We start from the raw sequence: 14,779 nt of genomic DNA on the forward strand, positions 1-14,779 counted from the left end.
TAGTGAACAATTTAGCACCCCTTCCGATAGATCAATGTACTTAAGGCTTATTAATTTGCGTATAATACGTACGTTATATGCATCCTTAGTTATGGGCAATTAAATTCTGGAAAAATATATCTGTCGTATATAAACATTTCAGGCTGTCAGCATAAACCACGAAATTTACAATTTTCAACAGCCTTTTTTTTATCACCAAAATAATATTCTAATAAGAGCCCCCTATTTCTAATTTGAGAGCACCCTGGGCGCTAGACTAACATTTAGTCTCTGAAATCTTATATTACACAATATCCTTCTTGACTCTAAAAATAAAAAAATTCCCTATGCTGATAGAGCTAGCTTGAGCTGGCTAGACTTGCTTTTGTATGCATTTCTAGATTATTATTTTTTCATAAAATAAATATATTCCACGGTCATGGTGCAGGACTACCTGGGCGCTTGTTATGTCAAATACTGTATATGACAGCATCACAGCGGCCTGTAAAGGATCAAGTTTGGACCAGTGATTGATAATATGAGCAATGATCTGTGCGATCAGGTTACAATGACATGAATCAAGCAAATCATCAAGGGAGATCAATCAACCAGCCATTGAGGCTGACCAACCGATCCACCAATTCGCCTCTTTCGACAAGCTGGGGACTACTTCGAACCGAGAATCCCCAGAGGTATTTCAGTTAGCTCCATGTGTCTAAAGTGGTTCAAAGCCCAAAATGTCACAGGATTACCATTTACCTCTCAGACTTCAGACTTATGGGTAAAGCCACACACTTTTAAAATCAAGAAACATTTTTTTTCATATTGCGCCTACATATTTTAGCGAGGGCATCAAAAAGTAATCTTTTTCTGTGATGCACTGTCATGGCATACCTTTTCTCCGTCCATGAACCTCTGTTTTTCTGTGAGGTTGAGGACCTCAAGGGGAACATCGACCTCACTTCGAGACTCGTAACTCACACCACCGTCATCGTTACTGACAACTCTTCCTTTCCTTCCTGTCATCTGCAGAACAATAATCAACCCTTCGTGGAGATAACTCAATTTACTGACAAAATGCATGGCAATAACGATCGAGGCACTCAAACAAGTCATCAAGCCTGTGAACACCTGATCAATCAAGTCACCTAGTACACCAAACACAGGGTGCTGATATTATGAGCCAATTCTGAGTTTGAATCCATAAGTACAATTAAAATCAGCGACTGATATTACTGACAGTTCCCGATTCATTAAGTCATCTAGCACAAAAAGCATAGTTCGTTTGTTTATTGTTTAACCCCACACTCGGCAATATTACACCTATATGACAGTGGACAGACAATCAAGTAATTGACATCATGAGCATCGATCCACGCAAATGGGATACAATGACATGCATCAACCAACTCCGCGAGCCTGACCACCCATTCCGTTAGTCGCTTCTTACGACAAGCATAGTCACCTTTTACGGCAAGACTGAGTTGCTGAAGACCTATTCTACCCCGGATCTTCACGGGTCAGTAAGAATTGTATCGTGTATCGAATCGTTGCATGTAAAGTTAGGGTGCACCAGAGCAGTGATGTATTGTTTCCCAGACTGCCTATCCCACCCTGACATTCTCTCCGCCCCCCCCTCCCTTCAGAGAAGAGTTACTGTCCCCCAGATTCTTGTGTCTTACCTCTGCTACACTCTCTGGTCCACCGAGCTCATCAATGAGGTAATCCAGTGTGTTCGGAGGAAGGTCATCTCCCAGCTTCTCAATCTTCACCAGCAGATCGGACTTCATTGACATTGCCTTATCCCAGCCATCCTCATCTAAATCACAACAATTTGAGTCCAAATACAATCTGGTGGCAACTTTGGTCACACCAATAGTTTGGTGTAGTGCTGATTAACTCATGATGACAACTGGGGCAAATCTGGGACTTGAACTTTGATTGATTGAGTGAGTGAGTGAGTGAGTGAGTGAGTGAGTGAGTGAGTTATATCACCGCGTGTCAGCTTAAAGTGGGAGGAAAGCCTGAAGTGATGCAGGTTTTAGACGTTTACCACTTCAGTGAAACCCACGAGCCCGGGTGTGGTGCTAGAAACATAATCGGGGCGAACCGGGATTCGAACCCACAATCATAGGTTTCTGGCGTGCCCAAGGGACTGGAACTTGTAACCAACAGGTACTGGCAGTATAAACAGCTTGAAAAACTAAGAATAAGACAAGGATACCCCACTCACACACAGCATGACTACTGACTTCGAGCCAACCAGTCCTATTTTAGCCCCCATAATGCCAGGTGTCATGCAGGGTAACAACAAGTACCATCTTTTTACGTCTTTTGGTATAATGCAGCAAGGGATCAAATCCCACTACACAAAATATCATGACTGTTTGCTTGTTGTTCAACCGAGAGCAACAATCCACACCATCAGGGTACGATAACACACTGTCAACCAACTCAATCCATTAAATCGCCTCTTACAACAAGCATAGGTTGCTGGAGACCAATTCTGAGCGAGTGAGTTTGGTTTTACGCTGCTTTTAGCAATATTCCAGCAATATTACGGCGGGGGACACGAAATGGGCTTCACAGATTGTACCAATGTCGGGATTCGAACCCGGGTCTTCAGCATGACGATTGAACGCTTTAACCACCAGGCTACCTGACCGCCCCATTAACTCTGAATCGCCACATGATAAATATCATAGGATAGTCATACAGTCATCTATGCAAAACTCTTTTTAACATCAATAGGTCCTGCCTTTTTTATTCAGTAGATTTAAATTAAAATACTGAGTTATATAAGCTTAACTTACTCAAAAACATATTTCCAAGACTTGAGCTTTTTACTGCTAATGATTACTATCGAAAGTCACAAACTACCCGATGCACTTGTTTTCATTCCACAAAGCTGACTAGCTGCACACTCACTGCTAAATAAATTGCTCCGTAGACTAGAAGATCCATTCTGACTGTTGGACGACGTTCCCCAGCTGCTGTTTTTCGACAGAAGGCCTGCAGCTCCTAACATCTTGTCAAACTCCTCATCCTCGTTGCGATCCTTCTTCTTCTTCTTTTCCTTCTTCTTCTTTTTCTTCTTCTCTTTCTTCACTTTTTTACTCCCTGACTTCTTCTTCTTGGTCCCCCGTTTCAACCATGGGTCTGTGGACACAGACAAAGCATTTCGTGAACCACTGATTGTAGCTCGACCATAGTTGCAACTTTCTCAAATTACAATTACCGTATTACCCAAGTATAATGCGCACTACACTCAGCAGATTCAGTATTTTGGAAAAAAAAATAATTGAATATTATGCGCAGAAAATATTACACCATACCCTTTCAGCGATAAACGGTAAACGAACGGGTGATAAATAACTTGGTCAGTACAAATTTGAAATTTGAGATAAATAAATCACCAGACACGTTGATTTACCGTTTAAATTGTATTTTGGGTTCTGCTAGGCATTATTTTAAATCCAGGGATTAAGATTACCTTGTGTATTTTCTCGTAAACTAAGTTGGAAACAGCAATCAGCTGTGCACACATTTTCTTGGAATCTACCGGTGATTCGGTCAAGACACACCCAAAGACATAACTTTAGAGGATTTTAATGCAAGGATGGGGAAAAATTGTATCAGAAAATATTTTTTTTATCAGGAATACTTTTTTGCAATATCTTGTTATTTTAGTTGCAGCTTTTACTAAATATATTTAAAATAATTATAACCCTAAGCGAAGCAGCTGATCGCAATTGACGGTTATTATTTTTACCATGGAACCAGTTTGACCAGTCACTGACGTGATCGCGAGAACTATATGTTGACATAGAATCGTCAAACTATAACAAATATGAATTTTAACGAGTCAAGTATGGCATTTATGATATACGTATCGATTCTCTGTCAACTCAACTTCGTTTCAAGGCATCAATAGCAGAAATCTGACCGTGGTTGCTGTTAGTAATGGTGAGTTGAGCGATCTTCCAATCCCTTCACACACGATTTCGCCGAAATTTATCAAAACAATATTAAAAGGAATTTTTAATATAATTTATGAAAAAAAGAGTTACAAATATAAGTTCAGATATACATAGAACACTTATGGCCAGACTGTGTAATTACATGATTAATTAACTTGCGTACTTAAGTATGGATTTGTTGACATGGTATTTCCGGTGTTACGTGCTCACGTGTCTTTCAGTTGGGGGAAAAAACATCAAAACCCATTATTGCGTGTATAATGCGCACCCCCTTCTACACAGCTGTGTTTTTTTGGAAAAAAAAGTGTGCAGTATACTCAAGAAAAAACAGTGGTAATTTGTTCCAATCTTCTGGTCAGGACACCAAAACTCGACCATATGAAGAGTCTACAGTACAATACAGCCATCTTCGTTGTGGTGGCGGATACGAAATCCAATAAAGTGAGTGAGTATGGTTACACACTTTTAGTAATATTCCAGCAATATGACAGCGGGGAACACCAGAAATGAGCTTCACACATTGTACCCATGTAGGGAATCGAACCCGGGTCTTTGTCGTGACGAGCGATCGCTTTAACCACTAGGCTACCCGACGGACCCCACAGTAATAAAGAGGTGAAGGCTCTAATGCTTAATCTTACATTACTGCACTGAATACAATGGTAAAATACCTAAGAATTTGGGAAAATAAGAGAAAAGTCCCAATTTTAATAAAACAAAGCTTTTTTCTCAATTGAAAAGGGCACTTGGTCTAGAATGCACTATCAAGCGCTGTTAAACCTACCATCATCACTGTCAGACCCACTCCCGAAGGGGTTGATATTGTCATCTCCACTCTCGGAGTCGGAGTCAGAGAAACTGCTGAGGCTGAGGTCAAAGTCACTCTGTTCCTTGCCAGAGTCATCCGAGTCACTTGAGCTATCCACATCACTGTCATTGCGGGGCTTCTTGGCATTGTTGTTGTTTACCGTATCTGTCAACATACAACATTTACACAGTAAACAGAAGAGTTGCAACTAGAATGAAGTGTCCAGTCCAACTCTACACTTGAATTGACAATTCTTTTTTTTTATTTTGTTTGTTTGTTTGTTGTTTAACGCTGCACTCAGCAATATCAATATTCCAGCTATATGACGGCAGTCTTTAAGTAACAGAATCTGGATCAGACAATCCAGTGGTTGACAACATGAGCACCGATCCACGCAATTGGGATCGAAGACGTGCATCAACCAAGTCAGCGAGCCTGGATTCAAATGATAGGGATATTGAGATATTTCATACAGACGTTACACGATAACAATTGACGGCGGTCTGCAACATGAGCATCGATCCACGCAATTGGGATCGAAGATGTGCATCAACCAAGTCTGTGAGCCTGAATTCAAATGATAGGGATATTGAGATATTTCATACAGATGTAATGAAGCTCCATGGCGATATAGAATACTATTCATCTGACAACATAACCAGGCAATCAGCCACATACAGAACCCACCCGGGTACTTCCAAGCCCCATCAAAAGTTGGGTAGTATATTCAAAACAAATCCTTAAGAATATTCACACCTGAACTTCACGAATGTGGAGTGTGTGAGTGAGTGTGGTTTTACACCGCTTTTAGCAATATTCCAGCAATATCATGGCGGGGGACACCAGAAATGGGCTTCACACATTGTACCCATGTCGGGAATCGAACCCGGGTCTTCGGCGTGACGAGCGAAGGCTTTAACCACTAGGCTACCCAACCGCCCCTCACGAATGTGGAACAAAATCAAATTTCAGGTTCTTTCACACTTTCCCTCAAGTCTGTAAGCAGATTCAGGATAAAAACGAACCCTCCAGGAAAAAGGCCAAACAGATATTCTAAACCCACATGGTATTCTTATAATGGCTGAATAAATATAAATTGATTGCACGGCAATATTTTCAAGCATAACTCATTATTCTTAAACTATGAAAATAAGATATCCCACCCTTCTTTCTCTTGTTGTTGTTGAAGAATCCATTGGTTCTGTTGTTGGAATGTCCCCCGAGGTTGAACATGTCAAAGGTTTTCCTTCGGTCTGAGCAAGGGAAGTGTTTCTCCACCAGCGTCTGGATCACACCTCTACAAACAAACCATGGGGATATCATCATATACTTGACAAAACAACATGGGATATCATCATATACTTGACAAAACATGGGCATAGAATGTCATATACTTGACAAAACAACATGGGATATCATCATATACTTGAAAAAACATGGGCATATAATGTCATATACTTGACAAAACAACATGGGATATCATCATATACTTGACAAAACATGGGCATATAACGTCATATACCTGACAACATGGGCATATAACGTCATATACCTGACAAAACATGGGCATATAACGTCATATACCTGACAAAACATGGGTATATAACGTCATAAACTTGACAAAACATGGGCATATAACGTCATGTACCTGACAAAACATGGGTATATAACGTCATAAAAATGACAAAACATGGGCATATAACGTCACATACCTGACAAAACATGGAGATAACATCATACACCTGACAAAACTGAGCAATTTTCTGTCTGAAACTGCATTTAGAGTAGAAAACACCAAACAACCCATTCTAAATATCTGCAAACAAAGCTCCAAGATATTGTGATGTTTTTTTGTTTTTTTGTTTGTTGCCGCACACAGCAATATTCCAGCTATATGACGGCGGTCTGTAAATAATCAGACAATCCAGTGATTGACATCATGAGCATCGATCCACGCAATTGGGATACTATGAAATGCATCAACCAAGTCAGCGAGCCTGACCACCTGATCCCGTTAGTTGCCTCTTACGACAAGCATAGTTGCCTTTTACAGCAAGCATGGGTTGCTGAAGACCTATTCTAACCCGGATGTTCACAGGTCTTGTAAAGCAGACTTACTTGGCTGTGGAGACAAAGTCATTGAGTTCACCCCCCATCTCCTCCAACTGCTCCAGGGTCCTTGCCTCCCCCGTAGACTGCAGACCTATCACAACACACTGAAACAAGGACATGGTGGAGTCAGCACAGTTTGCTTGTGGAGGACAGTGAGGCAGATTCTCCGTTATCTATCAGCAAACACACTGCCATGTACATGTGGCATAAGTCGGTGTCTGAAATTCCTGGATTTTCCTTTTTTATATAAGGAATAAAAGGCTGTTCAATCAAGACCTAAAAAAATGGACGTAAAATTATGTTTTTCAAGAGAGTCCCATTTCAATCACAGAATCCTGAGTGAGTATGTTAAACCATTCATAAGAAGTGCACAAAATGTCTACAGAAAGTGCAGGATCCTAGAACCCCTCCGACTAGAGGCCTCTCACCTTGCCCCCTTCGACTAGAGGCCACTCACCTTGCCCCCTTCGACTAGAGGCCACTCACCTTGCCCCCTTCGACTACAGGCCTCTCACCTCTCACCTTGCCCCCTCTCACCTTGCCCCCTTCGACTAGAGGCCACTCACCTTGTCCCCTTCGACTAGAGGCCACTCACCTTGCCCCCTTCGACTACAGGCCTCTCACCTTGCCCCCTTCGACTACAGGCCACTCACCATGCCCCCTTCGACTACAGGCCTCTCACCTTGCCCCCTTCGACTACAGGCCACTCACCTTGCCCCCTTCGACTACAGGCCACTCACCTTGCCCCCTTCGACTACAGGCCTCTCACCTTGCCCCCTTCGACTACAGGCCACTCACCATGCCCCCTTCGACTACAGGCCTCTCACCTTGCCCCCTTCGACTACAGGCCACTCACCTTGCCCCCTTCGACTACAGGCCTCTCACCTTGCCCCCTTCGACTACAGGGCTCTCACCTTGCCCCCTTCAACTACAGGCCTCTCACCTTGCCCCCTTCGACTACAGGCCACTCACCTTGCCCCCTTCGACTAGAGGCCACTCACCTTGCCCCCTTCGGCTAGAGGCCACTCACCTTGCCCCCTCCGACTAGAGGCCACTCGCCTTGCCCCCTTCGACTACAGGCCTCTCACCATGCCCCCTTCGACTACAGGCCTCTCACCTTGCCCCCTTCGACTACAGGCCTCTCACCTTGCCCCCTTCGACTACAGGCCACTCACCATGCCCCCTTCGACTACAGGCCTCTAGCCTTGCCCCCTTTGACTACAGGCCTCTCACCTTGCCCCCTTCGACTACAGGCCACTCACCTTGCCCCCTTCGACTACAGGCCTCTCACCTTGCCCCCTTCGACTACAGGCCTCTCACCTTGCCCCCTTCGACTACAGGCCTCTAGCCTTGCCCCCTTTGACTACAGGCCTCTCACCTTGCCCCCTTTGACTACAGGCCTCTCACCTTGCCCCCTTCGACTACAGGCCACTCACCTTGCCCCCATCGACTACAGGCCTCTCGCCTTGCCCCCTTAGACTACATGCCTCTCGCCTTGCCCCCTTCGACTAGAGGCCTCTCGCCTTGCCCCCTTGGACTAAAGGCCTCTAGCCTTGCCCCCTTCTACTACATGCCCCTCACCTTGCCCCCTTGGACTACAGGCCTCTCACCTTGCCCCCTTTGACAGCATCTCTAGCGAGCTGCACACAATGTGCACACTTGGAGGAGATACACAGGTACTTGAAGAAGCGCTGGTGAGCCGACCAGAACTGGCCCCACATGCTCTTCCTCATCCTCTGCTCTGCATCAATCAAGTCTGCAGCCTGCTGGAACTTCTCACGGGCATCTACCCACTGCAACACAGAATTCACGACTCTCTCATACACATAGTGGCATCCCAAATGGAGTCATTCGTAAGATGACTGTTTATATTAATAATTAATCAATTAATTATGAGTTGAGGTTAATAGTGACTAGAACAGTATTTCAGTAATATCAGAGCATGTCATCTTAATGTGTGAGCAAAGGCCAAGGGACACAATCCTATAGGCTCAGGGACACAATTCTAGAGTGAGTGAGAGTGATTTTACGCCGCTTTAAGCAATATTCCAGCAATATTCCAGCAATATCAAGGCGGGGGACACCAAAAATGAGCTTCACACATTGTACCCATGTCGGGAATCGAACCCAGGTGCTCCAGAGTGACAAGCAAACGCTGTAACCACTTGGCTACCCGACCGCCCCCATAATACTACAGAAAAAGATATGTTTATAGACCTGACAACACGCATGTCCGAGATTTATGGACTAAACTTTGTACATGCTGATATTCAGCCGTGTTCAGCCTGTACCTAACACTAAAGTGTACAAATGATGTAGCAAACCATATGTTTATTGATTCATAGTTTACCAGCTTGACAGACTTGTTGTAGATTTCCACAAAGTTGTCAGCTAGTGGAATCTCCTCAATCTTGAAGGAAACACCTTTGAAGCTGAGCTGCCTTGCTATATACATCCCACGTAGCTTCATATCCATGGCAACCAGTTCCATAGCACCAACGCCTCTGTAACACAAAAAGGCTTGTGATATGAACATAATCGTGTTGTTCCAAATAATACATTTCACTGTTGACTGATTGGTTCAGTTTGATTTATTTTTTAATCACAAAAGTTGGGGATATGTAAATTGAGATTAAATGACCATCGATTGCTTTTCATAAACCCTTGTACAATGTTATACTTACATATAAGATAGCTACGCCATTTCTGGCCATTCGAAACAAGCGCTCACAACTTGATGACGTTGTAAATGGGACGTCATTATTTTAGGGAAGTGTGAGTGAGTGAGTGAGTGAGTGAGTGAGTCACAAGCGTGTTGAGGTGTTCCCCACTGATGTCGCTGGACAATGCAGAAGAACGCAATGGTCGACAACCACACCCAAAAGTGGGGGAGATATGACAATCGATATTGGAAGAAAAGGTGTAGATAATTGACATGAAAATTGTGAGAATACCAAACTCCCTGTACATTAGTTGCCGAGGTCAGATTGTATTCGGGGAGTCATCATTATTTGAATACGGGTTAATGTTTTTAAAGCTTGTACAATTTACTGACATCCTTATAAAGGCTGTACAAAATGTTAATATCTCATACACGAAATATACAATTCTTGGTCGTCTATCGTACAATAAAACACTGCAAAGAGAATAAACATTCATAGATGCTCCCCTCATGGTTTATTCTCCATACAGTGTTTTATTGTACAATCAACTCCCACAGGCATTTTTCACTTAAATAACAGCCAATCTATCTAAGTCAGTTACTTCCGTTCAAATGACTGGATGAAGTCGCGTTCAAGATTATTGATCTTAAATAGCGAAGTGCATGCACGTGCGTGTGAGGCTGCTTATACTAGTCCGGACTGATGTCGATTTATAGTGCTAGCCCACTGAGATACCATGCCGCAGTTTAACATGAATACCCCACTCAGACACAGCATACTGACTCCAAGCCGACCAGTCCTTGTTTTAGCCCAGTAATGCCGAGCACCAGAGAGGGTAACAACAAGTACCAACTTTTAACATCTTTTGGTATGACGCAGCCGGGGATCGAAACCCCGACCTTCCGCTCTCCGGGCGGACGCTCTACCACTAGACCAAGGAGGTGTCAATCACTCACCTCCGTTCAACTGCCTGAATGAAGTCGGTGAACTCCTTGAAAGGCGTGCCTGGTCCCCACAAGCCCAGCCTGGTCATGTAGGCCATGTTCTTGGGTTCAGAAGCTCCTGTGGCACTGGCGTAGATGACGCGAGCCATGGGCAATCTGTTCTGTAGCTCCAGCACAGTCTGGCCTGTCTTCGTGGGCTTGCTTGACCCCACAGGGCACAGATTCTTTGCTCGATGACACTCATCAAATACAATCTTTATAGTTAAGGACAAAATCACATACATACAAACAGACATTCCTGGCATTGATAAGGGAGATTCCTGATCTATAGGGAGAGGGACAGATTTATTGGAGGAGGTGCAGATCTATTAGAGGAGGTGCAGATATATCGGAGGAGGTGCAGATATATCGGAGGAGCGGCAGATCTGGTGGAGGAGGGGCAGATCTATTGGAGGAGGGGCAGATCTAGAGGGGGAGGGGCAGATCTACTGGAGGAGGGCAGATCTATTGGAGGAGGGGCAGCTCTATTAGAGGAGGGCAGATCTACTGGAGGAGGGCAGATCTACTGGAGGGGCAGATCTATAGGAGGAGGGGCACATCTAGAGTGGGTGGGGCAGATCTAGAGGGGTGGGGCAGATCTAGAGGGGAAGGGGCAGATCTAGAGGGAGAGGGGCAGATCTAGAGGGAGAGGGGCAGATCTAGAGTGGGAAGGGCAGTCAACTGAACATTTATCAGTTATGGATGTGACAATATCAAGGTCAACGTTTAGTTCAAATTACAATGTTTTGGGACAGTATTCCTGATACACTTCACCAATCAGATTGGCTAAATTTGGTATAAACAATTGTAATGATTCCATCAAAATGGCAATGGTAGGCATTAACATAGGAATCCCCACAAAGGAACTAAAACAAGGATACAAGTCCATCAAAATCTTTGCCACACCACTTGAGGAGCTGCTTCAAGCGTGTGCGGTACTTGCTGCTGGACTGACTCTCGCCTATCAGTGACGAGTATGTGGAGAATATCACACCCTTCTTAACACTCCCGTTCTCTTTGGAAGTTATCTTGGCATATTTGAACTGAAAATAGATAAATTATTGGATTGCAGTTTAAAACATTGTGACGTTGCCTAAATAACTAATGCCTCAAATTGCGACTGTGTTAAACAGTTGGTTTATTTGTTGTTTAACGCCGCACTCACCAACATCGCAGCTATATCACGGCAGTCTGTAAATAACCGAGTCTCGACCAGACAATCCAGTGATTGTCATCATGAGCATCGATCTACACAAATGGGATATGATGACATGTATCAACCAAGTGAGCGAGCCTGACAACCCGATCCCGTCGCCTCTTACTGAGTGGAGCAGATTTTACATGTTTACCATTTTAGTGAAATCCACAAGCACAGCGAACCAGGGATTCGAGCCCATGATCATGTTTCTGGTGTGTCAACTGTGAAGAGCATGGGGTACTGGGGACCTGTCCTGCCCAAGGATACCCCAAAATAGAGGAAGCTCACTTGTTTTCCATGCACATATCCAACCCCTCCCAACTCATGGGAGTGACAATGAAGCCTGCCATCTGGAGTGACTTACTTTATTCAGTGGGTGGACGTCAATTTTCCCAGCTCCTATATCCCTCAGATCTCTTTCAGCATCAACTTTCAGATCATTGGACACACTCAACCTAAAACCATGTGATTAATTACTAACACAAGAAAACTTGTCAGTTAATCTTAAATCTTTAAAACTGTTTGACAGCATTCAAGAAGTTGATAAGTAGATAAGAACACACACAACTTTATGCACAAAACGATCTTAGCGCTAAGATGATCGTAACTCCCATTCTTTAACATAGGCTTACAAAAGTCGTAGATCTAAGATCGCTTTGTGCAAGTGGGCCCAGATGTTAATATTATGTTTATTATTATTAAAGTTGTAGGTTTTGTTATTTGGTGGTTTAACAATGTAAGAATATAAACAAGGGTGTTGAGTAGTAACTGTTATGAGCCTAGTATTGTTTTACTATTTACAGTGATGAGACTGAAACAAAGCATATCCTTCAGATAGACATGATAGATGTAGCTTTATCATACAACATATATATACTTCAGACAGATGTAGCCTTGTCATACAACATATACTTCAGATAGACATGATAGATGTAGCTTTGTCATACAACATATCCTTCAGATAGATGTAGCTTTGTCATACAACATATACTTCAGATAGATGCAGCCTTGTCATACAACATATCCTTCAGATAGATGTAGCCTTGTCATACAACACATTCTTCAGATAGATGTAGCCTTGTCATACAACACATCCTTTAGATTGATGTAGCCTTGTCATACAACATATACTTCAGATAGATGTAGCCTTGTCATACAACATATCCTTCAGATAGATGTAGCCTTGTCATACAACATATCCTTCAAATAGATGCAGCCTTGTCATACAACACATCCTTCAGATAGATGTAGCCTTGTCATACAACATATACTTCAGATAGATGTAGCCTTGTCATACAACATATCCTTCAGATGGATGTAGCCTTGTCATACAACATATCCTTCAGATAGATGTAGCCTCGTCATACAACATATCCTTCAGATAGATGTAGCCTTGTCATACAACATATCCTTCAAATAGATGCAGCCTTGTCATACAACACATCCTTCAGATAGATGTAGCCTTGTCATACAACATATACTTCAGATAGATGTAGCTTTGTCATACAACACATCCTTCAGATAGATGTAGCTTTGTCATACAACATATACTTCAGATAGACATGATAGATGTAGCTTTGTCATACAACATATCCTTCAGATAGATGTAGCTTTGTCATACAACATATACTTCAGATAGATGCAGCCTTGTCATACAACATATCCTTCAGATAGATGTAGCCTTGTCATACAACACATTCTTCAGATAGATGTAGCCTTGTCATACAACACATCCTTTAGATTGATGTAGCCTTGTCATACAACATATACTTCAGATAGATGTAGCCTTGTCATACAACATATCCTTCAGATAGATGTAGCCTTGTCATACAACATATCCTTCAGATGGATGTAGCCTTGTCATACAACATATCCTTCAGATAGATGTAGCCTTGTCATACAACATATCCTTCAGATGGATGTAGCCTTGTCATACAACATATCCTTCAAATAGATGCAGCCTTGTCATACAACACATCCTTCAGATAGATGTAGCCTTGTCATACAACATATACTTCAGATAGATGTAGCTTTGTCATACAACACATCCTTCAGATAGATGTAGCTTTGTCATACAACATATACTTCAGATAGATGTAGCCTTGTCATACAACATATCCTTCAGATAGATGTAGCCTTGTCATACAACATATCCTTCAAATAGACATGATAGATGTAGCCTTGTCATACAACATATCCTTCAGATAGATGCAGCCTTGTCATACAACATATCCTTCAGATAGATGTAGCCTTGTCATACAACATATCCTTCAGATAGATGTAGCCTTGTCATACAACATATCCTTCAGATAGATGTAGCCTTGTCATACAACATATCCTTCAGATAGATGCAGCCTTGTCATACAACACATCATTCAGATAGATGTAGCCTTGTCATACAACACATCCTTCAAATAGATGCAGCCTTGTCATACAACACATCCTTCAGATAGATGTAGCCTTGTCATACAACATATCCTTCAGATAGATGTAGCCTTGCCATACAACATATCCTTTAGATTGATGCAGCTGTGTCATACAATTTCAAATTTGCATATTTCCTCACCATAGTGCTCTCTTCCTCCCCTGAAGATAGTTCTCATAGATGATACCAGCAATTGTCCTGCCTTTGCCGACACCAGCACCGTCACCTGCAACAGTTGAGGCAAGTAAGCAACCCCCACATACTGATGAACGTACTAGTACTCAATTACAGGCAGTGTTTAATAAACAACATAGTGAACTTAGTGACTTTAGCCACTTGTGGAAGCCTAAGTCAAATACAATCTTGTTGGTCTAGTAAACACAGCTACTATAGTTTCACCAGTATTGAGAATGAATACAATCTTGTTGGTCTAGTAAACTCAGCTACTATAGTTTCACCAGTATTGAGAATGAATACAATCTTGTTGGTCTAGTAAACTCAGCTACTATAGTTTCACCAGTATTGTGAATGAATACAATCTTGTTGGTCTAGTAAACTCAGCTACTATAGTTTCACCAGTATTGAGAATGAATACAATCTTGTTGGTCTAGTAAACTCAGCTACTACAGTT

The 14,779-nt window shown here is 42.6% G+C and overlaps 1 protein-coding gene across 1 annotated transcript in view; it reads right to left on the reverse strand.

Annotated features, from left to right (window-relative positions):
* LOC139456173 (protein strawberry notch homolog 1-like) overlaps nt 1-14,779 on the reverse strand; it is a 46,573-nt gene that overhangs the window by 20,445 nt on the left and 11,349 nt on the right. The window contains exons 7-18 of the mRNA XM_071237732.1: nt 14,290-14,374; nt 12,088-12,178; nt 11,407-11,568; nt 10,499-10,740; nt 9,230-9,383; nt 8,490-8,672; nt 6,886-6,983; nt 5,931-6,064; nt 4,744-4,932; nt 2,908-3,138; nt 1,662-1,798; nt 874-1,005 (exon numbers count right to left, since the gene is read on the reverse strand). Of these exons, the coding sequence (XP_071093833.1) occupies nt 874-1,005; nt 1,662-1,798; nt 2,908-3,138; nt 4,744-4,932; nt 5,931-6,064; nt 6,886-6,983; nt 8,490-8,672; nt 9,230-9,383; nt 10,499-10,740; nt 11,407-11,568; nt 12,088-12,178; nt 14,290-14,374 (1,838 nt within the window). The remainder of the gene's footprint in view (nt 1-873; nt 1,006-1,661; nt 1,799-2,907; nt 3,139-4,743; nt 4,933-5,930; nt 6,065-6,885; nt 6,984-8,489; nt 8,673-9,229; nt 9,384-10,498; nt 10,741-11,406; nt 11,569-12,087; nt 12,179-14,289; nt 14,375-14,779) is intronic.

Source organism: Haliotis cracherodii, unplaced genomic scaffold (genome assembly GCF_022045235.1).
Source record: "Haliotis cracherodii isolate W230 unplaced genomic scaffold, xgHalCrac1.p SCAF_11, whole genome shotgun sequence".
NCBI classification, from domain to species: Eukaryota; Metazoa; Mollusca; class Gastropoda; order Lepetellida; family Haliotidae; genus Haliotis; species Haliotis cracherodii.